The sequence below is a fragment of the Hipposideros armiger genome, unplaced genomic scaffold (assembly GCF_001890085.2).
Source record: "Hipposideros armiger isolate ML-2016 unplaced genomic scaffold, ASM189008v1 scaffold_114, whole genome shotgun sequence".
Taxonomy (NCBI): Eukaryota; Metazoa; Chordata; class Mammalia; order Chiroptera; family Hipposideridae; genus Hipposideros; species Hipposideros armiger.
Window position 1 is genome coordinate 21,480 of NW_017731464.1, and position 27,807 is coordinate 49,286.

A 27,807-nucleotide genomic window follows, 5' to 3' on the forward strand; every position below is an offset into this window, starting at 1 on the left:
CTGGAATTCTAATATCAGAACTAAAAGAGTGCTTAGACATGTGGAAATTGAGGCTTGGAAGGGAGAGTGACATGCTATCAGCTGCTCAGCAGTTAGGGAGGGTGGGGCTTCTGTTGGGCCCTAGCAGCGAGAAGAGAGAACATTTGGGGGCCTTATGTGCATCCCGAGACACTTTCTGTGCAAGTGCCTGTGGGGTTTTAGTGAGAGGGGGACATTTTAGCTGGGATTGGGGAGGGGGCCTGGGGCTTATCTGCCAACATGGGGGACAGTCTAATAATCCAAAGGCCTTTCTGGAGTGCCTGGGCAGAGACTGAGAGAGGGGAGACGTAGGCATCTCAGCCTCCATGGTTGGAGGTTGCAGTCTTATTGAGAGACTGGACCCCCACATTTGGAGGAAGGGCCATAGCTAGGTGTTGCATTCTGGGGCTTAGCCAGGGAGCACTGGAGATACTCAGAACAGATAGAGCACCTGGGGTCAGCTGAGGTCAAGGAAGTCCTCCTTGAGGAGGGGACACATACCAAAGACCTATCAGGCTGGCCATCAGAGAGCCACTCACGTTCTCTGAGTTCCCACACCGACCGCATGTGGCACTCTGTTTTGGAGGACTGTTATTGCCTTGTTGGCCTAGTGTATCATCCATTAAGCCCTTTCCAGGTGTCACCACTGTCATAAGACTTGACTTACATTAGCTCACAGCAACCCCTAGAAGCATAGGTGCCGTTACTGTGTAACAGATGGAGAAACACAGAGAGGCGCAGTGACTGTTTTTCTAAAGGCATGTGGTACACAGCAGAGCCATGGTTTGCACCCAGGCGCCTGGTTTCACGCCCTGTGCTTTTCATCATCGCACTGTGCCGACCCTCTCTGTTTCCCCCCATGTCTCCCATGATTCAGCTCTGCATGGGACTAGGTGCTCAGCAGCTGCCCTCCTGAGGGTTCCTCTCTCCTTCCAGAGCACAGCTCGGGGTTAGGCTTTGGGGCTCTGGAAGCATGACCTGCCTCTCTAGTGTGAGGCCTTGCTGACTGGGGTAAGCATGTTTGGTCTGTGGCTCCGTGTCTGTGTCTGTCTTGGGATGGGGATGTTGCCTGGCACTTTGGGAAGGAAGGTATCACTGCCACCAGGGTGTCTCTGAGGAGTCAGGTGTGGGAAGCTTGGCTTTGGCCCTGGCCGCCCCCCACCTCGGGGAGATTGGCTCACATTGGCCTCTGCAGCACAGCAGGGCAGATACAGGACTTCCTGACCTTACCCAAGACATCAATCCATGCTTGCTTCGGTGACAGAGTGCTCTGAGCCATCCAGTTCCTCCCCCTACAATGCAGTCATTTGCTTTTTCTTTTTTTGTTCAACGTCTAGGAACCGATGACTGGGCAACCACTGTGCCTGGATCAGGGCTTTGTAGGAAACCGGAGAAAGAAAATGCATACTATAGCCCTTTCCCTAAAAGGGCGAAAATATGTCTGAGTCAAGACTTACACAGGAAGGGTAACCTACAAAGCAGCACATAAAAAGTTGGAGAGAAGGAAAGGGTCAGAAGAAAGGCAATCTCACTAGGGTTGGAGTGATCAGGGTGGGTTTTCTGGGGGAGGTGGGACTTTGAATGACAGGGGAGGTGTGTTGTGGGCTGGGCAAACTTCTGGGAGGGAGACTGCCCCCTCTAAAGAGGAGGTGAGTGTAGTGGGGCTGGGCCAGGAGAAGGAGTGGAGGGGAGCCAAGCTTGGTTTCCTATGTGCCTCTCTCAGCAAAACAGCCTGACTTTCTTTCCTTCTTATTTATTTTTGAGTAGTTCACCTGGTTCAAATTCTAAAGGTACAGAGAGTACACAGTGAAAAATCTCCCTTGCCCTGACCTCGAGTCACCCAGCCCCTCTCTTCAGGGGCCACCAACATGACCAGTTCTTTTATCACCTTCCAAAGTTATTCCATGCATTTAAATCCAGTGCATTACATATTTTCTTCTCCCCCTCTCTTTTTGTTTGCACAAATGCCATATTCTCCACACACAGGTCTCTACCTGTGGTCATCCGGACTTGCCCACAAAGGGATGTTTATTGTTTGTCTCTACCTGTGATGAACCTGAATGGAAACCCTGGCAGAGGGGACGAACACTACTTAGGTTTGTCCTTTATAACCCAAGACTCCTTTTTGGGGTGAATATAAGGTTAGGAGCAAACGGGGGAGGGGCACATGGTTAAGTAGAATTTCTTCTTTATTCCTGTCTGCCGAAGATCCCCGAGTGAGGTTATCTTGCTGGTTCTCTGCTTCCTCCTGGGCAGGGTCATCGCTGGTTGGTCCTGGGCCACCTCATTCCCACTGGGCTGTTGACAGCCTGTAAAAGGCCCTTGATAGACACTAAACCCAAATCTTTACGTATGGTTTGTCCTACTTTTCAGAGTGCTTTCCCAGCATCACCTCATTTCGTTCTTCCCTCAGGGCAGGCAGGGTGACCCCCATTTTTACAGCTGTGGAGACTGGGGTCTCAGGAGGTGAAATGACCTGTTCAAGATCACATGACTTGTTGGCGGCAGCCAGATTTGTGACCTCCAAGCCCGGTGCTTTTTTCCCTACATCATGCTTTCAGCCGTGCATACTTTCGGATGCTATCTGTGGTGGTTGGACTTGTCTCCAGGTATTTTTATAGCTTTGTGTCTGCTGGGTGAGTGCATCTGGGCCACGTCTGAGGCAGCTGGCAGTGACAGACCTTTGGGGCCTCCAACAGTAGGAGGGATGAGGATTAGCCAAGATGTTTGTGCCCCGGAAAGAGGGAGGCAGACCTGGCCGGGGTCTGCAGGGAGCTGAGTAAGCCATGTCCACGGAGGCAGGGGAAACTAATGCAGTGATGGTTCTGGGCCCCGATGTCTGTTGGTGCCAGGCATGGTGCCAGAGTAGGTGATAAGAATCATCTTCTGGCCTGATAAGAAGCAATATCCTGTCCTACAATTATGTCTGGCTTGCACTTCTACTGTAGATACCAAATCAAAGGGTGGGTTCGGTTGTGGGTGTCGGGAACCAGAAAGCGATTGGCCTGCTGCCTGCACACCTCCTGTCTGATAGTGTAAGGACGACTGCTGGGGGGCGGGAGTTTGGAGAGAGGGAAGGCGTCTGGATGGAGGAGTCTCTGGGGGAAGGTTTTCCAGCTGTCTCTCCAAACTCTGAGTAATAACAGTTTTAGTTGGCACTTCTCCCTGCCCCTAATGGGCTTATTTTTATCACCGCCTTTTAGAGAGGTGAAATGGCTAGTTTAAAGCCATTTAGTAAGTTGGATTAAGGACTGGAATCCAGGTCTCCTGTCTTCAGGACCTTTGGGGGTTTCCCACCATGCTTTTACATTTTTTTTCAACTTATTTTTGTAACTAGCCGAGCCCTGCCAATTCCATCTCATTTATCCAGCAAGTGTTAGATGGTGTTCTGTGTATCGGGCCCTAGGTTGTGGGGGATAAAAGGTGGGTAACAGTCCCTGATGTCAATAAGGTGTGAGAGTGCAGGATGGAGTGGCTCTGCCAGAGTCCACTGCAAGGGGATGAAAAGTGGCCCCTCCCACCTTCACCATTGTTCCTGTCCTAGTTTAGGATTTTTTTTTTTTACCTCCACTCTGGACTGTTATCATAAGCTGCTGCTGCTGCCTTTTTTTTTTTTTTTTTATAAACCAGAATGCCAGATTTGTTCATTTATGATGAAAAGTAACTGCTAAGGCTTAAGGAGTTGCTCAGGTCAGCCCGGCTATGGGACCTGCACTGGGTGGTGCCGGCTTCCTGCCGGCCTCCCCTCCCTCACCCCTCTGCTGTCCCACACTCTTCTTACAGCACCACTGCCATCAGGTCCTGCGCTTGTTTTGTACCCTGTAGTGCTCCTCACGGACAGAATAAAGTTGTAGCTCTGTAGCATGATGTTTGAGGAAGTCTCCTATTTGCCCCAAAGCACCTTCCTGCCTGTCTTCTCCTGTCCAGCCTCAGGCATCTTGTGTTTTCTGCTCCTTCCACCTGGAATGTCTTCCTACCTGCGTCCTTGCCTCCGTCCTACCCACTGTTCAAGGCCAGTATAAATGCCATGTCATTCCCTACCTCTCCTGAAATCATCTTCCTGCCCCCCTTTAACCTTCCTGTGCAGCTTGTTTGTGCATTTTTGTGGTGTTGGTCACCTTCTTCTTTTATGTATGTGGCTATTTTATTTCTACCAAAGCGTAAGCTTCTCGAGGACAGTCCTTTACTTGTTCCCTTGTTCCTGGCAAATTCTTGGGAAATGTTTTGAGCGGAGGCCTGGCTGAGGCCACCTTTGGATGGGTGGGATTACACTGGTGAGTTAGTTCCCTGTGCCTCTAAGACATTGTGAGTGACAGGACGGGCTGTCAGGACCCCACGTGCCAGGCCCTGTGCTGGGGCTGTGGCCATGCGTAAGTGATTAGCACAGGCTCAGGACAAGACCAGGAGCTGGGCTTAGTCATAGGACAAGGAGAAAAAGCCTGTGCCCTGCCCCAAGACCCTCCTTAAGGGTCTAATAGAAACACCCTGTGAGTCCGAGGTGGGGACCAGAGGAGAGTATGAGTGAATCGGTGCTCCTCCCTAAATGCTTCAATACGTGTTTTCAACCTCTCCCAACAGATTCAGGTGCTTTTTCAAAAACATAACCATAATGCCATTATCACACACACACACACAAATTGAATGACTCCTTAATAATCATCGACTATCCAGTCCATATTCAAATTTCCCTGCCACCAGAACTGCCTCTTCCTAGGTGGTGTGTTGAGTCACGATCCAAACAGGTCTCCCGTACTGTGCCTGGTGTTAGGTCTCCCAGTGTAACCGTTTCCTTCCTCTTTGCTGCATACCCTTCCCTGATGGAGAGGCTGGGTCTCTGTCCTTGAGAATATTCCACACTGTGGCCCCGGCTGATGGGTTCCCCAGGATGCGCTTCCCTCTAATTCTCCAGCCCCTGAACACTAGGTACAGAAGGCCTGCTCCCCAGGCCCCACCGCCAGGCAGGAGTCCTTCCACGTGTGGTGGCTGCCTGCTGCCTGGCCTCACCGGCTGCGTCTCACTTTCAGTGAGGCCCAGACTAAGCAGTGGGTTCTGGGCTGTTAGCCTGACCCAGCCATTATGACGTTTTCCAGCACCCTTTCTCCCAGTGGTTTTAGTGTGCATTGATGACGATTGCCACCTAGGTCTCCAGTCCTGTCTTTTATTTATTTTTAAATTTTTTCTATCAGGAATCTGGCATAAGAAATCTGACCTCTCAATTGTCTGGTCCCTCTATGTAGGGAATGGCAGGCTGGGATAGCAGGAATGACAATTGTGTTTGCCATTATTTTTCAGTTAGTGATGACTTTCTAATTAGAAACCCACCCTGCCCCATGATAGTGTGATAATCCTAGTCACTTACATGGCAGGAGTTTCCTGCCAAAGCAGAGGCTGCAGGGCCTCCTGAGCCTGGGGAGGTCGGCACAGGGTGGCATGTCTGAAGGCTGCAGGTCTTTAGAGGGCAAATGATTTAACCTATACAGCAGCATCTGGAATGGCCAATGGCTGGCCTGGAGTGGGAATCTGGGGCAGACAATGTTCTGGACAGATACTTCCATGTTTTCTCCTACAGTTTTCCACAGCTTCTAATTTTTGAGTCACCTGTGTTCCCCCTCTAGAATCCTGAATCCCCCCCACCACCCATTTGTACGAACTCTCTAGGGGAACCAGAAGTGGAGAGTGAGGTCGGGAAAGGAGAGCTGGACCAGGATTTCTTTCTTTCCTTCACATTGGCTCCCCACTTTCCCTTCTAGAAGATTCTCCAGCTAGTACGTAGAGCAGCACAGTTGTCTTTCCTAAGGGCCTGTTGGCTTCAGTTGCCTTGGAGGGTGGAGTTCGATTCTACATTTTTGTAGAATCAGTTTTGCAGGACCCTCACCCCCAGCATGGTGCTAGCCTGAGGTCAGGTCAGTCTTCCAAGAGGCAGGAGAGGTGGCCACAGCCAGAAAAGGGAAGCCGCAGACCCCGTGGGTTGTAGCCGTGTAGCAGGTGAGGCTCAGGTGGGGACCAACCCTGGGGACACTGGAGATTGTGGTGCTGGGGGCATGATGAAAACAAGCTCTGGGAGCAGCCTGCTCCCTACTTGGCAGGTGCACTCGGCTGTTTTTGTTTCTCTGGAGTCACCTTCATTGGCATGCAGGGTGTGTGAGGGTCAGACTGAGCACTGTAGCATGACGCTGGGGAGTCTCAGGGCTGCTTCTTGCCCATTGTGAGGCCCTCCAGGGCCTGAGTGGGAACGGGGGAGTTGTGCCTGACCTCTAACTTGAGATCTCAGCTTGGGTGCCATGCATTTGGGCAGGAAGGCAGAGACCTGCCCTTCTGATACCTTTTTGCAGGTGTTCTTTGTACTTTTTGTGCCATGGACCTCTGCTCAGAACAAGATCTTCAACTATGTAGGATCACACAGTACACAAATGACATGGAAACACATTTATTAATGTAATAGAACATTTGCTAAAGTATCATGTGCTTTATTACTGCATTAAATAGTGTGATCCAGTGGTGGTCTAAGAACGTTAAAGTTCAAAGTAGTGATGAGTATATGAGTGGACAATATTTTGTGATATCTGTAACATCTGTACTGTGATATGAAAATACCTGATTTCCCCTGGTGACACCCTCAGGTACAGCTACTCTACTACTACTGTTGCAAAATTCATAATTGGAAGAAATGCTAAATTTCAGTTAGAAATTAGGGGCAATAAAGATGTAATTTTTCTTCCGTCTGATACATATCCCTTGCCCTACAAAATTAAGGAGTGACCTTAGATTCCTTGGTTGAGCAGAGACATGGGGGTTTCTGGGCCCGTGTGTGTGTGTGTGTGTGTGTGTGTGTGTGTGTGTGTGTGTGTTACTTGCAGAGGGAGGCAGTCTAGTGCAGTGATCAAGGTCAGGGGCTCTGGAGACAGGGAGCCTGAGTTCAAATCCTGGCTCTCCTACTTACTGAAAATAAGTGTGTAACTTAACCCAGTGGACTTCTCTGTGCCCCCATGTCTGCATATGCAAAATTATATGAGCCCCATTCTCTGAGTGCTCCACACATAATCCACTTAATCCTTATAGTGGCTTTGTGAGGGGCATGGATGTCCATTACCCCCATCGGTGTGGAAACTGAGGCAAAGAGCGATTAGATGACCTGGCCAAGGTCACAAAGCCGTAAGTGGTGGGGATGGGGTTTCAACCAGATAGCCTGTCCCCAAAGTCTATGCTAGTAGCCAGCCTCAGGGTCAGCCTCTCACACCCACCTCACAGGGCTGTTAAAAGGATTGGTAGGATATAATTTGGTGTGTTGAGTGCCTAGTATAGTGCCCGGCACACTATAGGTGCTAAATGAGAGGTGAAGTTGTTAATGGTGATAAGTCTAGTGGCCTAGTGATGGGCTAGAGTGGGGTCAGCAGCCACCTACATTCACAAGGCCGGGCACTTCCCAAACCTGGTTGGCACCTTCTCTCAGGGAAGTTATTGAGAGTCTTAGCTCAGAGATGGGGATGAGGGTCTCAGGGTTAAAGAATGTCCCCTTTGGGAACTGTCCCCTTGAAGCCTGGCTCTTGTGGCCCCTTCTGTTAGGAGGCTTCTGTTGGGGGATGGTGGGCAGGGAGGCCCCTCTTTGCTCTTTGGGAACTCCCAGTGTCATGGGTAAGAACTGTAGATTTGTAATGATGGAACCATTACACAATTGTTCAGTTGTGAACAGGGACAAAATTTCCTAAGTCAATTCATGGATTAACTTGTTAGTTCATTGAACAAATATTTGAGTGTGCCCTATTTTAAGAGCTGGGAAAGCAGAGATGAGTAGTATAAATTTGCTGTCTATAGAGCAGGGAAAGAGAGATGTTAAATGGCTGTGCATATGCGGTCTGACAGTTAAGTTCACAGACTTGTTGCAACGATGTCGCTAACCTTTTTTGATATTAGAGGAATGATTCATTATGAATTTGTGCCAACTGGACAAACGGTTAACCAAGTTCATTATTTGGAAGTGCTGAAAAGGCTGCGTGAAAAAGTTAGACAACCTAAACATTTCGCCAACAATTCATGGCTCTTGCATCACACCAGTGCACCAGCTCACACGGCACTGTCTGTGAAGGAGTTTTTAGCCAGTAAACAAATCACTGTATTGGAACACCCTCCCTACTCACCTGATCTGGCCCCCAATGACTTTAAAGGAAATATTGAAAGGAAGACATGTTGATGATATTCAGGGCATCAACAGTAATATGACAACAGCGCTGATGGGCATTCCAGAAAAAGAGTTCCAAAATTGCTTTGAAGGGTGGTCTAGGCGCTGGTGTCAGTGCATAGCTTCCCAAGGGGAGTACTTCGAAGGTGTCTGTAGTGATATTCAGCAATGAGGTATGTAGCACTTTTTCTAGGATGAGTTCACGAACTCTGTCGTCAGACCTCGTATTGTACATACACCATTTTACTGTGTGGGATACCATGTGTACTCACGTGTGCACACATGCTTCATGAACTCTCACAGTGTCAGATAGTGTTAAGTACACTGAAGAAATAAAATAGGGTAAAGGGGCAGTGAGTGACATCAGTGAGTGAGTAAACCATGGCTGAGATCTGGGCCTGTTTCTCAGCAAAGAGAAGAGCAAACGTGTGGCCTTGAGGTGGGAACGTGCTGCATGGGTTCAGGGACACCAGGAAAGCCAGTGTGAAATGAGAGACTCAGAGAGTCAGAGGTGCTGGGACCCAAAAGATAGGTCCTTTCCACCATTCTGAGGCGCAGGCGTGATGTGCTCTGACCTCACCTGTTTGCCAGGTGGAGCATGGATGGCAGGGAGGCAGGTAAGCAGGGAACTGTAATATCCAGTAGGAGATGATGGTGGACTGCACTATAAGGTAATAATGGTGGGAGAGGTTGAATTCGGGATATAATTTGCAAGTAGAACGAAGAGTTCAGTTTCGATGTGAGTTGTGAGGGGGGAAAGACAAACATGGTTCTTGGGTTTGGGGCCTGAAATAAACGATGTGTGGGGGCTCAGAAGGGGCACCATTATTTGGGCCATAAGCTGTGCTGTGGCTGTCACAGCCCCCACCGCTCCAGTGTCTCTGACAGGAACCACCCTGGCACTTGGCATGTGTTTGACATCTGCCCTAGGTCGGCCCGTCTTTCCCAGTTATGCTGTGTGGCACTTGTAAGCCAGCTGGTGTCCTGAGAGATTGGTGGAGAGCCGGGTAGCCCACTAGCAGGAGTACGTAGGGCTGTAGTCTTGCCACAGGTGAGGCAACTAATCCCCCTCCCCTTTCGTCCCACCTTTGTCCTCTCCCCATGTGATGTGTGGGGAGGGGTCCAGCCTGGGAGGAGGCTGAGACGTGAGTCCTAAGTCCACACTGGGCCTGCTGAACTTTGTCAGGCTAAGGGAGCATGGGGGAGGGATTTTGGCTGAGCAGGGGCCCTGTAGGAACTTTCCCATGGTCAGCTCTCCCAGGAATTCTGGACCTATTGATGGCTGTTGGGGGAGGCTGCTCTCAGTCAAAATTTTAATGGCCTGGGGACGACAAAACTCTGAGGTTCCCTCATTGACTTCTCAGGGCTCCATCCACCTAGGATTGTGGCAACGCTTTGACCGGTTTTGTGGTCTTCATAGCCCATCTCTGTGCCTCTTTGGGTCTCTGTGATGGACGTCCAGGCCTTTTCCAGCCTGTGTGCTCTCAAGGTGTCCGGAGGCATGAGCGTTTGCATTCAGCTTGATGAGAAATGCTGTACCTTAAAGGCTAAGGTCATGGGCTGGCAGTTAGGCATCTTCATGGTCAAGTCTGGACTCTATCCCTTACTAGCTCTGTGACCTTAGGCAAGTTGCCAACCTTCTCTGTTTGTTTCCTCACCCACAGAATGGGGAGAATACACCCTATCTCTTGGACTGTGTGGATAGTGAAAGAGGTACAGAGCCTGGCATGCAGTGAGCACACAGGGAGGCTAGCTCTGTTGATTCTGTAGCCCTATTGTGCGTCCCCCTACACTCGGGCATGGTACTGTCAGGCCCATCCAGATCTGCATTTTAACTAGACCCAAGGATCCTTTAGTACTTTGCAGTTTGAGAAGTGCTATGAACGTCACTCCCAAAGAGCAGCATCCATAACTCTGCATACCTCCTTAGGAGCAGGGAATTTTCTCTGCGGCTCCTTTCTCGATGGTGCCCCTCGTGTCTTGGCTGCAGACATACCTGGGACAAGTCCCAGATAATGATCCTCTGTCAAAAACCCTTGCTTCCCGAGCACGTGCTGCCTGGGCCTTGACGAGTTCAGGTGCCCCAGACAGTGTGAAAGTTGAGGTGGGCACGAAGCAGGTGGAGCAGTGTAGTATCTGCAGCTAAGGACGTGCAGGTTGGTGATTTACATGCTGCAGGAGCCAAAGAACCCGGGCTCTGGGAACCAGCGGAGGCAGGGGAATTGTATTGGAGTAGAGTGACGGTCCTTCCTCCTGTCTCCGTGAGAGTGCCCTTTCAGAAATGGTTTTCTGGAAAGGAGTCCTGGTTCATTTTAGCACTCTTTATTTATAGGAAGTGCTTAATGGTGCCTGCCCCTCCCCCACGTGCGTGTGCCTCTGGTAAATAGTCTGCTCCCAGGGGAGAGATGAGCATTGCTAGGGTCAGTCCTCTCAGAAGAAGCGGTCCTCCAGCCTGGAAGGCCAGCCTTAGCCAGGCCGGGAGAGGGACAGGCTTCTCTGGGGACCGCTTGAGTGTCCTAAAGCATGATCCCAGGCGAGGGAAGGTCAGTCTCTGATTCTTGAAGTGATGCAGACCAGACAGGGGACCATCCCCCTGTGGTTCTCACACAGAATCTGGTGGATTCAGTCACCTGGAGAGGGACACCTCCTCTTCACTTAAAAATATATATATTCCCAGGTCTGGCCCTTCTAATTCTGTAGGTTTTAAGTGGTATCTTGGTATAAGTAAATAGAAAAGAAATCCTGTGCAGATGTACAGCAGGTTTGAGTGCCTCTCTGGGGAGCTCTGAAGACACGAGCTCCGAGCTCCCTCTTGTGAGCCACCCTCTAGATGTGCGTTGGGGCCTTTGTCAAATCCTGATTGATTTTGGCTGGGCTGCAGCCATGGGTGGGAGTGACAGATTAGGCCTCAGCTTGGGCCTTGGCATTGGAGGTCCTGGGGCTGCAGTGACCCAGCCAGCCTGGTGGGTGCAAGGCAGTGAGTGAGAGAGAGAAAGCTGGGGTGGTGGGGGTGGGTGGGAAGCAGTGTGAGAAGGAGCAAAAACTCCAAAATCAGAGGCCAGGTCAGGCTGCCCTGCCGCTCCTTGCAGGGGGCCGTTTCCTCTGTGGCCAGTCCTGAGGAATTGAGGGTGGGTGTTCATTAAAGGAGCCAGCAGATTCCCTTAAAGGCCAGGCACAGGGCTCAGAGTGAGGGCTTCAAGAACAAAATGCAAGTTCCAGGAGCTCACTGTGTGGGAGAGGATGGGATTGAATGGGAAACATCGGCTCCATGCAGACCAGGCTTTGTGTGTTGTGTGTGTCATCCTCTCAGCAGCCCTCGTAGGGTGGCGTCACTGCTGGGTGGCCGAGAAGGTGGAGGCTTAGGGAAGTAACCTGGTAGGTGGAGGCTACACACCTGTAAGCAGTGGGGCTGGATGTGCACTCCGGATGCAGAGCCAGCTCTGAGCGTCCATACTCTGCTGCCACATGCATCCAGATGAGAGTGCCTAGTGAGGGGTGGGCAGAGCAAGGGGAAAATGAAAGGGAGGGTGAATCGCTGAGGGCTTATAACACCTCCAGGCCTCACCGCCAGGCATCACTTCTTTACTTTGGAGCTGGGTGCCCTGGGGGACACTGTAAATATCCACAGGGCACACAGTCCAGCTAGGGAGACCTTGGGCACCTGCGAAGGACAGTCCCAGGTGGTCAGAGCAGAGTGTGGCCAGATCTGGTTGTAGAGTGAGTCTGGTTCAGAGTATGTATGCCTGGTCAGAAAGAGGAGGGTTGGACTGAGCCAGGATGGTGGCAGCTGAGAGAGCTTCCTAGAGGAGGTAGGACTTGAACGGGGCCCACAGGACCCTGCTGTCTCCTTCCACGTGGGAGCCTCAGTCTGTAGGGATGAGGTGCTCAGCTTGTTTGCTCTGAGGTCTGCTGTGTGTGGAGCTCTGTAAAGAGCAAGTCTGCACCCTCTCACTAAGGGGTCATCAGTCTACGTGGGCATTGTTCGGGGCTTCCCAGCTCCCACTGGACTATGTACTGCCTGGAGACCCTGTGGATAGGCAGAAAGAAGCAGGAAGCAGGGGTGGGAGGAGGGAGGGTTGTGGTCTGGGAGCTCTTGGTTGTGGTCCCCTGCCATCTCAGCCTGTGTGGGTCACACTCCTGGGAGAAGGCCTGTTGTGGTCAAGGGCTTAGAGAACCTAAGGTGCCAGGCAGGGTCCAGTTCAATCCTGCCCTGGCCTGGTGGGCAGAGGGAATTGGGGTGAGTTTGTAGGGAGAGAGCTGGGTGACAGTGGCTGGAGGTCCAGAGGTGGGTCCTGGCTAGTCTCAACCTCACCCTGCTCTGGATGAGGGAGTCTCAGAAAACTGTGAGGAAAGCCTTTTCTTTTCCCTCCTGGCCTCAATGCAGGCCCACGGAGGACCCCAAATTCCCTGCAGGAGAAGCAGAGGTGACCTTATAGGGGAGGGAGTTGGGGAGGGCAGGGGACCTGAGCCTCACCCCGGGCTGATGAGGCAAGCTCCCTTCATCAGAGGGGGCAGGAGGAACAGACCAGTATCTCATTCTGGGGCTCAAGCAGCCGAGGAGATAAGATAGGAACAGGCATTTTCTTGTCTCTTTTTCCTGTTACGACAGTAATATATACTCCTTATAAAAAATTCAAACAGGACCAAAATAGACAATGTCGGAAGTGATAGTTCCCTGCCGCCTCCCCCACTCCCCCAGAGATACCCATGGCTAATACTGTGGTGTGTGGCACGTGACCAAGGGGGCTGAGGGCCCCTGACCTTGGTGCCCCAGCAAAGGATGTCTGTGCTTGCTGGTTCCAGCCACTGAGGGCGTGGAGGGCTTGGGGCTGGAGGTCACACACCTCTCTTTTGCCCCACCTCCCAGGATCTTCCTGTCCTAAATGAGGCCTAGGCCGGGATTGGGGAAAGGGACTAGGGCTTGGCCTCTAAAGAGTGAAAGGATCAGGCCCAGGGTGGGCATGGGGTTGAGAAAGTGGGGGTGTGAGGATGCTGATGCTAGCTGGCTCCTCTTTTTATGGGACCTCCTCTCTTGCCCCCAGACACGTCCTCACACACATCCCTTCAGTCTGTCTGTCTCACTTAGCTCTCTTCTCCCGTCACTCCTCCCCAACACACCCTTTCCCTCCTGACTCCTGCTCGTTATGAGAGCCTGGAGATGTGCACACACCCTCTGAGCATGGCCCTGCACCCTCCCAGCTTGTGTCTCGTCTCTCCTGACCCAGCCTTGCCAGGGATGGTCTCTCAGGTTTGGGAGGGAAAACCAACAGCCCAGGCTCACTCTGCTCAGGTCGTTGGCCGTTGAGTGGCCACCCAGGTGTGGCCCATAATGGGCACACAAGAGTTAAGTCATGATGGCCTCTTCCAGGGATGCAGTTGGAGATGCCCCTGGGAAGACCTTTTTTTTTTTTTTTTTTAAAGTTTCAGCATTAAAAACAACCACCGTCTCCAAGCCCTTGCAATGATTTAATTCTGGACATTTGGATGTATAGGGATTTTTCACATGAAAGATCACCCACTTCCAAGCCCTTTATGTCCAAGAGAAGCTTGGGGAGCTGGTGCTGTGGGGTAGGCAGATCTCAGGTGGGAGATGACCTCTACAGTGCTGACTGAGGCACGTGGATGGTTGTGTAATGTGTGTGGTACAGCGTATCGTGTGTATGCGGGGTGTGGTGGGTGTGCATGTGGTGCAGTGTAGTGAGTAGAATGTGTGTGGAGGGTGTGCGGGGGAGAGTGTGTGTGTGTGTGTGTGTGTGTGTATGTGTGTGTGTGTGTGTGTGTATGTGTGTGTGTGTGTATGTGTATGTGTGTGAGTGTGTGAGTGTGTGTGTGTGTGTGTGTGTGTGTGTGTGTGTGTGCGCGCGCACCAAGGGACTCTTTGAGTCCTTTAGTGACCAATTTGACCGTCTCTACCAGGCTTTATTGCACTGTCATGCTTGATTGGCTGGGTCTAGAATTCTAGGCGTCAAACTTTCCCATCAGAATCCTGAAGGCATAACTTCCTGTATGCCCAGTGTCACTGGTGAGGACCTGATGCTGTTGTATTCCTGGGTATTTTACCTGTCTCCCCTTTTTGGAAGCCTTCGGCATCTCCCTTTTATACCTGATCATCTTGGCTGGGTCTTTCTTTGTTCATCATGCTGCATACGTGTGGGTCTTTCTGTGGTGCTGCTCTTGTCCTTCAGTTCAGGAAAAGTTTCTTGTATGATTTCTCTCATAGTTTTGTCCTCTTTGTGTTCTCTGCACGTACTGTCTTTTTTTTTTTTTTTAAAGATTTTATTGGGGAATTGGGAGAGGGGAACAGCGTTGGGGCATCGGGGAAGGGGAACAGAGAAGTTGCTGTCCTTTTGTTCTTCAGTCTAGTTGTGGAGGATGTTGCTTCACTGGCCCATGTTGGTATTATCATTGCACTCTTCCCGGGTGAGGCAGATCAGTCGCCGGTCTCTGGACGGCCGCTCACGGCGGCTCTTGGCAGCTCACGCTGGCTGCGGGCCACTCACGGTAGCCCATGGCACCCCACTGCAGCAGGGACTGCAGCCCACACCATCGCCAGTGACTCACAGCAGCCCAGCTTCAGGTCGAGCTGTTGTTCACCATCTTAGCTGTAGAGGGCAGTGCCACTGGCCCGTATGGGATCTGAACCCTGGCCCTGCTGTTCAGAGCTGGCGTCCCAAGCCAACTCTTAACCAACGCACCACTCAGCCGATCCCCTTTCTTTTTTTTTTAATTAATAAAGTTTGTTGTGTTAAGAGTACAGAAAAACAAGTGGAAAGTACCAAGCTCCCATATAATCCCTAAGTCTTCCCACCCTCACCCCAATTTCCTCTATTAACGTCTTATGTTAGTGTGGTACATTTGTTAAAATTGATGAGCCAATATCGATACAATATTATTGACTAGAGCCTATAGTTTATATCAGGGTTCACTCTGTGTTTTATTTTCTATGGGTTCTGATAAATATATAATAACCTGTATCTACCATTATGGTATCATACAGAATAGCTTCACTGCCTAAAAGTCCCCTGTGAGTTGTTGATCTTCAGGTTGCTCAGCTCTTGTTTTGAGGATTGGAGAGATGACCCCCAAGGCCCTCACACATGGGAACAGACTCTGCTCTTTTTCTTTATTCCCCAGTTATTTGTTGGTGAACCTCCTTGGATTGACCTCTAATAATTGCCTCATTGTGGTCCTTCTACATCCTGGCGATCACCTCCAATTTATCTTGGAACACATCCTCTGACTATTTTATCTCAGCTCTTGTGGGCCAGGGAGGTTGTGTACTCTGGGTGCTGGTTTGAGAAAAGAAGGGGGCCGATTCCCAGTCACGCCTGTTTTCAGCTGCATCTGACCTCGCCATTTAGGGTTGGTGTCCCTACGTCCAGAACCATTCTGGTGCCTTCTCTCTGCGGAATCTCTCTGCGCACACCTGTGGAGATAGGCAGGCGTGTGAGCTGGGCGAGTGGGGTGGGAAGGGGGCCTGTGGAGCTGTGCAGCTGCTCTACACAGAGGCTCGTGTTGTGGCCAGCCAGGCAAGATCGGCTTGCTCAGCCCATCCTTCTCGGGCCTTCTTCCAGGAGCCTGCCTGAGTGGTTGGGGGGGAGGAGTTGGGAAACAGAGGAATGAAGGGCTCCCTGCACACCCCTCCCCTGTAGGGTGGGCTCCACCCACCCTGGCATGTGTGTGAGGGGCCTCTGGGAGTGTGTGGTGGGAAGAACGTAGGCTTTGGAGTGATGAAAACCTGGCTCCGCCTCTCCCCTCTGCTTCCTGGGAGCTGCTTATTCTCGACGGGTTACTTTACCTCTGAGCCTCAGCCCCCTGACCTGTAAAATTGGGGTGGTGTCTCTGGCTTCATGGGTTTTTTTGTGAGGTGTGAGTGGGAATGAGATGCGAAGCCCTGTGCTCCACTGTAACACACAGTAGGTACAAGTGCTCTCTCCCTTCTGAGTCTCTTGCTCAAGGCCCCTTTATGGCATTTTGTCTGCTCCTACGTCTCGCAGAGGTGTTCCTGGCAGGGCTTGGGGTGAGTCAGTGAGTGGGTGAGGGTGTGTGTGTGTGTGTACGTGTACATGTACATTCACTAGTGTGCCTGTGTTCCTGGCCCTGGGCCTCTGGGTGAGCTGTTCTTTCCTGGGCTCGCTGGTAACTCAGAGCAGAGCTTTAGCTGGGACTGGCCAGAGGAGATGATGTAAACAGGGGAAAATGTGGGCAGGTCTGTCCATACCAGGGGCCTGGAGATGTAAGGATCCCTGCCAGACCCAGCCTCAGCCCTCTGGGCCTCAGAGTTTCAGATGTCGTGGGGCGTGGACAGAGGCGAGGTCTCTGAGCTCCAGGGAAGGTGCTGGGGTGTGAGGGGGCCATAGCCTTGTAACTGCTGCCCTGCCCAGTAGCACCACGGAGCTCCCCCTACTCAGGATGTGGTTTTCTCCATCCTGGAAAAGCTTTGGATAGTTTTTCAGCTATGCCTGTGGCCTGGAAGGCAGGGCTTGTGGGTCAGAGCAGGAGTCTGTGGGAAGAGGCTCTCGTGGCCCCCAAAGCACAGAGGGGCCCTGTTAGGTGCCTGGCCAGCCTCGTGGAGGCCAGGCTCTCTGTGTCTGTGACCAGGGCTCTGCCTGCTCCCCCTCTTCTCACAGGTGGTACAAGCTGCACTCCAAGGCAGGCAAGAAGGAGAAGGAACGTGGGGAAATCCAAGTCACCATCCAGTTCACTCGCAACAACTTGAGCGCCAGTATGTTTGACCTGTCCATGAAGGACAAGCCACGGTCCCCCTTCAGCAAGATCAAGGACAAAATGAAGGGCAAGAAGAAGTATGACCTGGAATCGGCCTCTGCTATCCTCCCAAGCAGCATCCCGGGGGATCCTGAGCTGGGCAGCCTGGGCAAGATGGGCAAAGCCAAAGGTTTCTTCCTCCGCAATAAGCTGCGCAAGTCATCCCTGACCCAGTCCAACACCTCACTGGGCTCGGACAGCACCCTGTCCTCGGCCAGCGGGAGCCTGGTCTACCAGGGCCCAGGCGCCGAGCTCCTCACCCGCTCGCCCAGCCGCAGCAGTTGGCTGTCCACCGAAGGGGGTGAGCGAGCGAGGGGCCATGCCTGCCGGGATGGGTAGCATCTGCTGGTGGGTAGCAACTGCCGGGATGGGTAGCACCTGCTGGTGGGTAGCACCTGCCGGGATGGGTAGCACCTGCTGGGATGGGTAGCGTCTGCTGGTGGGTAGCACCTGCAGGGATGGGTAGTACCTGCTGAGGAGGGTAGCAGTGGTTGGTCTTTCCCCTCAAGGGAGCAGGGTTGACCCAGGGCCAGGAAAACAGGGCTTCTCTTCCCTATGCTAACCCCCAGTGTGCTTCCTTTTTAGGCAGGGATTCTGCACAGTCCCCTAAGTTGCTCACCCACAAAAGGACCTACAGCGACGAGGCTAGCCAGATGCGAGCAGCCCCACCGCGGGCCCTTCTAGACCTTCAGGGCCACCTCGACTCCGCCTCCCGCTCTTCTCTCTGCGTTAACGGGAGCCACATTTACAACGAGGAGCCCCAGGGCCCCTTGCGGCACCGGAGCTCCATCTCTGGCCCGTGTCCGCCCTCCAGCTCCCTGCACAGCGTCTCTTCCAGGCCTTCTGAGGAGGGGCCGTGGGCTGCAGATGACTCCTGGGGCAGAGGCAGCCACGGCACCAGCAGTTCAGAGGCAGTGCCTGGACAGGAGATGCTGAGCACTCAGGCCAAAGTGCTGGCCCCGGGTGCCAGTCACTCTGGAGAGGAAGAGGGGGCCCGGCTCCCAGAGGGGAAGCCAGTGCAGGTTGCCACGCCCATGGTGGCCTCCTCCGAGGCTGTGGCAGAGAAGGAAGGAGCGCGGAAGGAGGAGCGGAAGCCCCGGATGGGCCTCTTCCACCATCACCACCAGGGGCTGAGTCGGAGCGAGTTGGGGCGCCGTGGCTCTCTGGGGGAAAGAGGGGGTCCCACCTTGGGGGCCTCCCCTCATCATTCATCCGGCGGGGAGGAAAAGGTCAAGAGTAGCTGGTTTGGCTTGAGGGAAGCCAAGGAACCAACACAGAAACCCAGGTACGTCTTTGGTAAAACCAGCTTGGCCCCTCGGGGAGGATGCTGGGGTGTTTGCAGCCTGGATCCTGGTGCTGGGAGGACGGAGCCGATGTGGCCCTTGGGCAGGCTGCTGGGGCTCTGGCTTTGCATGGTTGAGCGGGGTTTCCCTAAGCCAGGGCTCGTTGTCTGCACTGGGATGCAGGTGAGTCTCGGGGGCACAGTGCTCTGAGGGCCCCAGGGATGGAGGAGCCCAGGCCTTCATGGGTGGGCCTTGCTTCATGAGTTGGCACACCAACCCCATGAGGGAGGAGAGGGGGAGGAATAGGAGAAAAGCAGGAAGGCCATCTGTATGAATTCTTTGCTTCTTAACCGCCACCTTTTGCCCTCTGGCCTCAAGGTAAGGAAGCCTTGGCAGGTAGAGAGGTGGAGACTGCGAAGGATACCTCAGCCTTCTGCCACCCTCCCTGAAGCTGGCCAGCTCCCCCCAGCGGCCGCAGCTGGCTCTCCATCTCTTTCCCCTGAGAGATGGGAGCTAGTAATTGATGTCCCCATCCCAACCCCCCTCCCCCCAACACACACACCCACCTCCAGTTGCTCCCCTGGCTTGGCAAGAGGCTGTGGGCACCTCCCCTGAAATCTGTAACCTACCCTCTGTCCTTAGAGACCCCTGGGCTCTGGCCTTCTCTGGATCTCTTTGTTTTGAGGCCTGGCAAGTACTGCTGATGGCTGGTCTGTTTTGAATGTGCTGAGTCCCACCCAAGACAGGGAGGCAGGAGTCCTTTAGCTCAGGCCTTCAGCAGAGCTCCTAAGAGGGTTCTGATACCAGTTAGGATTCTTCACCCAGTTCCAGTGTGGTGATGGCGGGGGGTTCCCCACACATCCAAGGAATTTTCTGACACCAGCTGTATATCCTACAATTCAACTCGATTCTGACACTGTTTACCCAGAGAGAGCATCAGATTCCACAGGTAAAGGGCTCAGGCCAATAGGACAGTCCCCGTCTCCCTTCACCACTTCAGACACTAGTCAGAAGTCCAGGTTGTCACCTGTGCTTCCGACTGACCAGCTACACATAGGAGGTTCTAACAACCCTCTCATTAGGTTCGATGCAATTGCTAGGAAGACTCACAGAACTCATAGAAACATTTTACTTGCTAGATCACCAGTTTTATAAAAGGCCATATATAACTCAGGTAGCTAGATGGAGGAGAAGCACAGGGCACGGAATGGGGAAAGGGCAAGGAGCTTCCATGCTCTCTCCTCGTTCGCCACTCTACCCAAATCTCCATGTGCTCACCAATCAGAAAGCTCGCTGGGTCCTTTTGGGTTTTTATGGAGGCTTCATTACATAGGTGTGAGTGATTAAATAATTGTCCGTTAGTGGTTGATTCAACCTCCAGCCACACCCCTTCCCCAGAAATTTGGGGATGGGACTGAGAGTTCCAACCTTCTGTTTATGATTGTTTCCCTTGGCAACCAGCCCTCATCCTGCCACCCCCCCACCTTAAGTGCTTTCCAAAAGTCACCTTATTAACATAAACCCAGTTGTGGTGCAAGGGGTTTGTTATGAGTAACAAACACCCATTTCACCTTTATGGCTCAAAATTGTTTTCAGGAACTGAGGACAAGAGAACAAATATTAACAAAAGATGCCCCCCCATTACTTGTATCACTCAGGAAATTTCAGGAGTTTTGGGAGCTGTGATCCAGGAACTGTGGATGAAGACCATATAGAAATATCTTAAAAATCACAATATGGAGCCCCTGGCCCCCTTGCCTTTTCCTGCCTCTGAGCCCCTGAAGGCTGCTGCACTGCCCATTAGGTCCCAGGGTGGAACTCCAGGCATAGGCCACAGACACGTATGTTCCGCTTCCCAAAGGCCAGCGCTGGGTGGGAGCATCTATGGCAGACTTAACCAGTGTGGCAGGGGCAGCCATTTCTGTTCTCTTCGCAAGCCCTGCCCCTCCTCCTCCATGGATCTAGGGGCAGGAGGTGGGTGGGAAGGCTGGGCACAGTAGGGAAGGGTCAAGGGATAGGGCAGAGGGAAGGCCCCTAACCCTCTTTCCCAGCAGAGGGAGAAGACGCCTGAAGTCCTGGTTCTTTTCTTTCTTGTGAAATTCTGAGTCTGCCGAGAGGAGTAGGCAAAGAGATGCAGGGCCTCTCTCGGTCGGGGCCCTGGCCAGCTGGCAGCCTCATAAACAGATGTATGGGGTGGATCAGTCTCTGGGTGATGCCACCCTTTGCCCCCCCCTGTTTAGTCCATCAGCCTCGGTCCCTAGTGCCCCGCCCCTGTTCACCAGAGCCCAGGGGGACTGCTGGCCACCTGTAGCCTGGGGGCAGATTGAGATGGGCCTTTCTCAGATGCCCAGGCTCAGCCTGGTGGCCTTGTGACAATTCAGAAATATTTGGTGGTGGTGGAATGGAAAAAGACCTGGACAGGGCATTTGCTGGGAGCAGCGGGGGGCCTGCATCAGAACGGCACAGACAATGGGTTTTCAGTGCTGTGGGGTGTCTCTGGGCCTTTTTTTCTGGGGCAGAACAGATGCTGGGGGACATCTCTCTGTAAGGCCATTTCTAGGTGCCTGCCCAGGCTTTGGGCTCAGAGTGATATTGGGGTTGTCACTGCTCCTGCTTACAGCCTCTGTTTTCCTTCTCCCGTTTCTCCATGTCTCTTAACTGCCTTTCAGAGTCCTGAGAAGTTGGGTCACTGATGGCCATAAGGAAGCTGAGGTGTTTGTCCTTCTTGCATTGGAATTTTGAGCTTGTCCTCTCCTGGTTGGAGGGTGCCTGGGACATTCCTGCCCGCCCTGGGGCTGTTTGCAGGGGCAGGCTCTGTGGCCTTGCGTCTAGGCAGGGCGGGAGGGGCTTTCCTTTGGGTAGATTGGCTTGGCCTGGAGAGGTGTGAAACCTGGTAATTGAGTTCCATCAGCATCACCCTGGCCCTGTGTGCCTTGAGGAGATGCCTAGGCTGGTCTGGAAGAAATGGCAGTTGGTGCTTACCCAGAGGGCTTGCCAAGGGCTTTTGAAGAGAATATAAAAGGTGAGCTGACTTGCCGCAGGAAGCTGTAGGTTAGACACCCAGAACTGGAGTGGCCGAATGTAGCTGCAGGGTCCCAAGCTGGGACACAAGGAGCCTGTCCACAGGCCCTGAGGTTTGGGGTGCCTGTGCCCTGGGGCTGCAATTGCAGATTGCTGGGTATTCCCCACTAGGAAGGGCAGCGGCGCCCTCTAGTGCTCCCAGGTGACACTGATGCCCCATGGAGAGGCCCAAAGAGTGTTTGGGACCATCAAGACCATGGGTGTTAACCACAGCAGTGCCAAAGCGGATTGTTTTTTGTGTCTGTCCCTCCCTTTCTAACCCTTTTAGAGCATCAGCTTCCCAAGGGCAGGTCACTCTGTGCTCCCGACCCCTCCCCCCTCACACTGACCATAACATTTTGTGTAAGCAGGGGAGCAGGTGGTGAATACGACATCGTTTTATTAAGGGGTGAGCATGGTACAGCATAGAGACAAGTGTATCATGGTGGCCTTTCGTGATCTCTGCCTCTGCCCCATCCCCCTACCGGGGGTGGTGGACAAGGTCCTTGTGAGCCTGCAGTGGGCAGTGGCCACTGAAAGCTTGCAGTCGCAGCAGCATTCTCTGTGGAGTAAATGAGTAACTACGCTGTGTGTGTAGTGACTTAGTGTGGCCATACAGTCCTGTTTGTGCCTGTTTTCCCGGCATAGTTAATGGCGCCTTTTACCATATTAAACATGTTCTGGTTTGGGAGATCAATTATATGGTCTCCTCTATGTCACCTCATTGTGCCCAGGTGATGGGTGAGGATATGTCCAGTCTCCTGGATGTGTTTCCTGGACATCGGGCTTATCTCAGGCAGGTGCCAGGAGGTCGTACTCTAAAAGGGTTAAAAAGGGAGAGACAGACAAGAACAGCCTGCTTTGTCCCTGGTGGGGTTAGCACCCATGGTCTTGACAGTCCCAAACACAAAGAGATGGTTGAAGGGCATGAAGACTGGCTTTGGCCTTTCTGGGGGCTGCCTGGTGGAGAGCCTTTCAGATCCACCCGCCACCTCTGGGTCGCATGGACATAACAAGGACGCAGAGCTCATCTCAGCCTAAGGAAGAGCTGCCTACCAGTGAGATGTGGCCTCTGGCTACAGAGGTGGCCCGGAGGTGGAGTGAGTTGCCCGGTGGCAGCAGTGTTTAAAAGGGGAGGGCTGTTGGAGTGAACAGGTGATCCCTGCATTAAATGGCAGGTTCAACCAATTCTTCTAAGTTTCCTACAGGCCCTAAAGTTTTCTTTCCGTAGTTTGAAGCCACAGAGCCGTTTGGATTTCTGATTTCCCTCCCCCTCCTTTTGGTCGTAAAAGAGAAGATGAATCAGCGTAGGTTGAAGCCCCAGCTCCTTGACAGGGGGATGGCACTGTGCTAGGCTGGCATGGTGGATTCTGGAACTCGTGTTTATGTCTGTCTTCAGAGCGTAACCTGCAAAGCATTTTAGAGTGAGAACCCACAGAATGAGCCTCTCATGGTGCAAGGGAAGCATGGGGGAGGGGTCGTTGCTGGGTAGGAGGGATAGACTGGATGCTCTCAAGGGTGCCACTGCCAGGCCTGGCACCTAGAGTCCCTTCCTCTGGGGAGAGCCCTTTGCCGGTTCCATACCAACGGGCTTGTGTGCACCTCTGGGGAGCCCGTGGGGGAGGGGGAGTTCAGCCTAGCCTGGGTCCCCAGCCTACTTCCCTGCCACTCGGCTGCCCTGTAGTTCTGACTGCCAGCCAGATTGCTGCAAAATTGCAAGGGTGAGTGGGGCCAGGCTGCGGCTGAGGGGCTGTAGAGCTAAAGCTTGGTGCTATTTAATGTTGATGGAGCTTTCTTTCCCTAGCCCCCTCAGGCCACTCATCATAAAGGGGCCTGGGGAGAGGGGTGGCTCAAAGTACCCTAGCCCTGTTCCTGGGGGCTCAGTCCTCCTGGCAGGGTTGGGCTGTATCTGCTGTGGGTGCTCCCAGGGGGGTACCTCAGGGCAGGGTCTTAACCCACATGCTGGTGGTATGTTGCTCTCTCTGGTCCCCAGGGGAGGCATGTGTACACGCCATGGTCCTGGGGCCTGCCTAGAATGAAGGGAGAAGGGATGTTTGCAGAGGTTGGGACTCTGGGCCCAGGATTCTCCCTCTTTCAGTATCATCACCATGTTGTGACTATAGAGGCAGAGCAGTGCTGGGAGGTCTGGGTGGGGTGGGAGTGGATGAGACTTTTATCTCTTCTCCCTCCGTCTCTAGGTGGTGGCGTGAGACTGGGACCCCTTGGATGAGGAGTTATTGTAGGACAAAAGCAGGGTCAGGAGAGTCTTTAGGAGCTGGATTCTTAAGAGAAACCCCGGTGGATGGGGACCTGGCTGTGTCCTGCCTGTAATGCTAGGCTCACGGACTCACAGTCTCTCGGAAAGCCCACCTTGGCTGCTGGTTGAACCGACTCCTTCCCATCTCCTGCTTCCGGTGTTTGTGGATGAACTGGCCCTTCCTCTGGCCCTCTGTGTGTGGGGCCTGCCCTCTCTGGGCCCTGGGTTCTTAGAAGAATCCTGGCAAACTCCAGACTTCTTGGCTTCTTTCCCTAAATGCCCTCCTACCCCAACCTGTAGTCCTCATGGGCTGACTGGTGAAGGCTGGCTTCTGCCACCTTATGGCCTGAACCCAGGATTTCCCCATGGGAAGAAGCAACTTGAGTGGAAAAGATGGATGTGTAGGTGTTCCCCAGGATGTTTCCACTTGGGCAGAGGTCAGGGAATGGGGATCTCGGGGCTTGGAGCAGGGGCTGGGAGACGGGGCCAGGACAGCAGTGAGGCCACTGAGGCCTGGGTCTGACAGATGGGCTCAGCCTCAAAGCAGCTGCAAACCACAGCCAGACTGCTACACATGGGAGCTCGGTCCTGTGCTGCCTTTCTGGGGACTTCTGTCTATGTCCTGGGAGTGTCCTGGGCAAGCCAGGAGCTCTAGTTTCAGAGTCTGCCCCTGTCCACACCCCTAAAGTCAGCGGGCACTGTAGATAAAGTGCAAGTGCAGGCAATGCCCCCATGTTCACTGCCACGGCATGGATTTCCCAGGAGAGCCAGGGACCTGTGTGGGGGACCCCAGGAGGCCCCTGCTGACATCTAGAGTTGCTGCTGGTGCCTCTGTTCCACAGTCTAGCCTTTGTCTCCCCAGCAGGGCTGCTTTCAAGGCTGGCACGTGGGTGCCTTTGGTGAGGGGCACTGTCTGCCAGGTGCTGGGCTGTGTGGACACCTGACAGTAGATGTCCTCAGCCATGTTTTGTTGTCCTCCTTGGCCAGTTATACCCTGACACCTTGTCATGCCTGATGACAGCCCCATCATCATTTCCCCTTTCTGCGGGAGCCAGTAGAAACCAGTCTTATCTGTTTTTGTCCGGCCAGATCCCTAGGCTGGCCTTTCCCTGGTCTCTATGCCCTCCAGCCAGCTGACATTTTCTTTCCTTTCTCAGTCCTTGAAGGAGTGTAAGGCACTTTCTGGTTGTTGTTTTCAGGCGTAATACTGGCATTGAGTCGAATCTTCAGCCCAGGGTAGTGGAAAACACATTTGGTGTAGGTTTGGATCCTGCTTGTAAAGTGGGATTATTGTTCCCCAGGGTTGGTGTGAGGATTAAATGAACTCTACCCAGCATCTTCCCCTTGGGTGGTACCCAGTGAAAGTTACATGTTAAGGTCTTCCCTCTGTCCCCTGGCCCACACATGTGCCCGAACCCAGCCTGTGTGGCTGAGGCATCTCACCCCAAGGCAGGGGGTGGGGGGGCAGGGGGCGTGGTATTCTGCAGGGCGTTTCCAGTCTTGGCATTAACCAGGAGGCTCACGGTTTTGTCTCCCTCCACAGCCTGGACGTGTCTCCTCAGGTAGAACCTGACCCAGCTGCTGTTCCTCACCACCTCCCCTGCTCCCCCTGTGCTCCGGCCCCTCCCACTCCTGCTCCCATCGCTGCTCCCATGCTAAGCACTAACCTTTTTGCAGCTGCCTCCCCTGCTGCTGCCACTGCTGCTGCTGCCACGGCCGCCCCTGAAGCCACCCCATCTGGATTTTTGGGTCTCACCAACCCGTTCCTCACCTCCTTGCAGAGCAACCCTTTCTTCGAGGAACTCAGAGCCGACATAGCACTAAACTCTCCTTCACATGCTCCCTCTCTCCCCAGTGCCTCGAGGGCCAGCCCCACCCCCCTGGCCTCCCCTGGGAAAGCCCCGCCTGAGTGGGACGACACCTTCAGCGTCTGTACTGCCGGCAGGCAACGTCCAGAGGCCAGGAGCGAGATCCTGGCCCCTGCAGAAGTGGGGCTGGAGGCGACTGGGCTGCAAGACCCAGGCCCTGGGGCCAAGACAGTGAAGGCAGCTGAGCTCCCGGGGGACCCTGGGGGAGGAGGACAAAGTGGGAGCAGTGTGTGGCCGGAGCCCAGGGTTCCTCCGGACTTGGGACTGGACCACCAGAGCACGAGTACGGCTGACTCGGAGCCCCTGGGGTTGGTAGGGGCAGGCCTGCCCTCCACATCAGTGTTGCTTCACCCACAAGCCTCAGACTCCGAAGCAGACAGGGAGCCGACAGCCCCAGGAGGCGAAGCAGGGCAGAGCCCAGCAGACAGTGCGACATCTCTGTTTAGCTCCCCAGAGGTGATCAGTGTGTGGGAGAGGCTGCCGGGCCCAGACGACGCCCCCGAGGACCCGGATGAGCAGGCCTCTGAAGGCGAAAGCCAGCTTTTGCACGAGCTCAATACAGTCGACAGTTCCTGGCCTTGGGATGTGGTCACCATTTCTCCTGCAGCTGAGATGTCCTCACCAATCCGGGGAGAGTCCAATGAGCTGCCTCCTTCCCAGGTGCAGCCAGAGTCGCCAGAACCTGTGAGCCCCAAGGGGAGCCAGGGGCTTCCCTCACTGGAGCTGGAGCCAACACCTGAGTGGGTGTCGGACAAGGGGCTGCAGTCCAGCATGCCACCCCCCAAGCCACCCCGCCTCTTCACACCCTCAGATTTCCAGGACAAGGAGGAGGAGGCGGAGGAGGAGGAGGAGGAGATGGCTGCAGGGGGGCTGAACAGCAGGGGGGCAGAGACAGGAGAAGAAGACACCTTCCCAAGCGCACTGGTTGCTGGTCCCCGGGAGGCCAAGGCGGAGGGCAGGAAGCGGGGGTCAGAGTCGGACAGCTGTTCTTCTGGAACTCTGCTGGGCGAGCCAAGCCTGGAAGAGCCAGCGGAGGATGCTAGCCCGCCTGTGTCTGGGTCCTGCCTCTCTCTGTCCACCGGCTGCCCCAAGGGTCCTGCCCCCGTACCCTCCTACTCAAAGAGCCTGGCTTTTCAGAGTCAGCAGATCTGGGGGGCTCCGGAGAGAGGAGGTCCTGAGGCCCAGAGTCAGGGGCCAGCAGAAGAAGGGCTTGGACCTCTGCCAGGCAGCTCCCAACAGGCTGACTTGTGGGCCCTGGAGGAGGATGCCATGAACCCCTTCTTGTCTCAGGGGAGCCAAGACCCCCCCAGCCTCCCATCCACATCTCCTCCAGGGTCCAGAGACTCTTCCATCCACTCTGGTCCAGAAGAGCTGCTCACTCCCCCAGAGCCTGGCTTTCCACCGCCCCCTCTCCCACCCTGGGCCAGCCACCGCCACGGGGGGCCCAGCCCTCTGTGCTCTCCCCTACCAGGAGCCTGGCCCCTGACCTCTTCCTCCCCACCCCCTGGGGAGCCAGCCTCCCCCACCCCACTTGGGGAAGACCGCGCTGCAGCCACCCCAGCCTCCCTGCTTGTGCTTCTGCCCTTGGAGACACGACCAGCTGAGGAGCCACAGCCCAGCGCCAGGTGAGCAGCCACTCCGGGAGCACTCTCCAGGAGGAAGGGGGTTCAAGGGGGCGTTGCAGCCCAAGGGCTGAGGGTTCCTGGTTCAGCCTCAGACCCTCCAGAGGAGGGCGAGGGGCTTCTTCACCTGGGCAGGGTAAGGGAGGCTTTGAAGATATGAGCCTTCTGGGGTTCTGGCTCTGAAGCTGCCTCCTTTTTGAGACCTTGGTCCAACAGGTGCCCCCACAAGCCAGCGGTTTGAGGGGTGCTGCCGATGAAGTGCAGCGGGTGAGGAGTGGGATGGGGAGAGGTAATGCAGGTCAACAGGGAAGAAGGATGAGAGCTCGGGCACTCAGCCCCTAGGGACTGGGGGCAGTGAAGCTTGTCAAATGGGGGCCCCCGGTGTCCTCTGCGACAGACCCCAGGGTGAGAGGCTGCTGTAGGCAGAGAGCCAGAGGAGGGGCTGGTACTGAGGTCCGAGAGGAAAGTGGAGACCCCATTGGAGGACAAAAGGTAAAAAAAACGTTCCCCACGTGTGTGACTCTCGGAGGAACGGGGCTCTCTAGCTTCATCAGGTGCTTCACCGTTTGCATCTGTGCCTTCGGGGTGGTCCCCTGTGCTCAGGACAGTGCTGAGTCCACAGTGGATGCTGGTGTGACTGTGGTCACTGTGGCATCGGTCTGTTTGGGGAGAATTATGAGGCTATGACCTCACTGGGTGTCTGGCGAGTGGTGAGCAGAGCTAAGGCCTGCAGACACAGGTCACTGGGGGGTGATAG

At 54.0% G+C, this 27,807-nt stretch overlaps 1 protein-coding gene across 5 annotated transcripts in view; it reads left to right on the top strand.

Annotated features, from left to right (window-relative positions):
- Positions 1-27,807, top strand: part of RAB11FIP5 (RAB11 family interacting protein 5) — a 38,780-nt gene that overhangs the window by 5,710 nt on the left and 5,263 nt on the right. The window contains exons 2-5 of one of the 5 annotated variants that reach the window (XM_019647628.1): positions 16,825-17,261; positions 17,546-18,245; positions 25,104-25,122; positions 25,342-27,053. In XM_019647628.1, the coding sequence (XP_019503173.1) occupies positions 16,825-17,261; positions 17,546-18,245; positions 25,104-25,122; positions 25,342-27,053 (2,868 nt within the window). Of the gene's footprint in view, positions 1-16,824; positions 17,262-17,545; positions 18,246-25,103; positions 27,054-27,807 lie in introns of those variants that run through there. The other 4 variants (XM_019647631.1, XM_019647627.1, XM_019647629.1 and 1 more) reach the window with 4 other exon arrangements.